The 824-nt window shown below is 60.9% G+C and overlaps 1 protein-coding gene across 1 annotated transcript in view; it reads right to left on the bottom strand.

The window, feature by feature from the left end:
• ETH_00042770 (B-box zinc finger protein, putative) overlaps positions 1–824 on the bottom strand; it is a gene marked incomplete at both ends in the record, with an annotated part of 6,122 nt that overhangs the window by 543 nt on the left and 4,755 nt on the right. Inside the window, one exon of the mRNA XM_013374896.1 lies at positions 2–824. Within this exon, the coding sequence (XP_013230350.1) occupies positions 2–824 (823 nt within the window). The remainder of the gene's footprint in view (position 1) is intronic.

Below are 824 nucleotides of genomic sequence, written 5' to 3'. Positions count from 1 at the left end.
CTGCAGCAGCAGCAGCAGCAGCAGCAGCAGCAACAGCAGCAGTGCTGTGCGGAGAGGGCCACGGAGAGCCGCTGCCTCCTTCATGCCCCTGGCCCCGCCTTGCGGGTGGAGAGTTCCCCAGTTCAGGTTCTCGTTTGAATCGCCTGCTGCTGCTGCTGCTGCTGCAGCTGCTGCTGCTGCTGCTGCGGCTGCTCGCTTTCTTGCTGCTTCCTCGCTTGCTGCTTCCTTCGGCAATGTAGGCGGAAGCGGTCGAGTAACGGTCATGCCTGCTGCCGCTGCTGCGTCTGCTGCTGCTGCTGCCCTTTCGGCTGCTGCTGCTGACGTTTCTGCTGCTTTTGCTTCTGCTGCTGCCCTTTCGGCTGCTGCTGCTGACATTCCTGCTGCTCCTGCTGCTGATCTTCCTGCTGCCTCTGCTGCTCCTGCTGCAGTACGTCAGTTGAGTTTCAGGCACAAGCGCAAAGTCCAGCGTGTCTATCTCTGGAAGGGAACGGAATGTACTGTGTGGTGGACTGCTGCTGTGCTGCTGCTGCTGCTGCAGCTTGACAGGGGGAGCAGCAGCAGCAGCAGTAGCAGTTCCACCTGCTTTAGCCTCAAAGGCTTTGATGCGGCTCAGCACCGCTTGCTGCCGAATGCCTGTGCGCATTGTTTTGAGGGAAGGGTTTGCATCTTCCGTTTCTGATTCTGCTGCTGCTGCTGCTGATGCTGGTGCTGCTGCTGCTGGTGCTGCTGCTGCTGCTGCTGCTTCTGGCTTTGCTGCTGCTGCTCTCTGCGGGGGTTCTGCTGGCGGCGGCTGCGGCTGTCTGCTCCGTCGATCTGCTGCGTCC

The sequence above is a fragment of the Eimeria tenella genome, genomic scaffold (assembly GCF_000499545.2).
Source record: "Eimeria tenella Houghton genomic scaffold, Eth_scaff2360, whole genome shotgun sequence".
Lineage (NCBI taxonomy): Eukaryota > Apicomplexa > Conoidasida > Eucoccidiorida > Eimeriidae > Eimeria > Eimeria tenella.
This window is presented reverse-complemented; position numbering and strand designations above follow the sequence as displayed.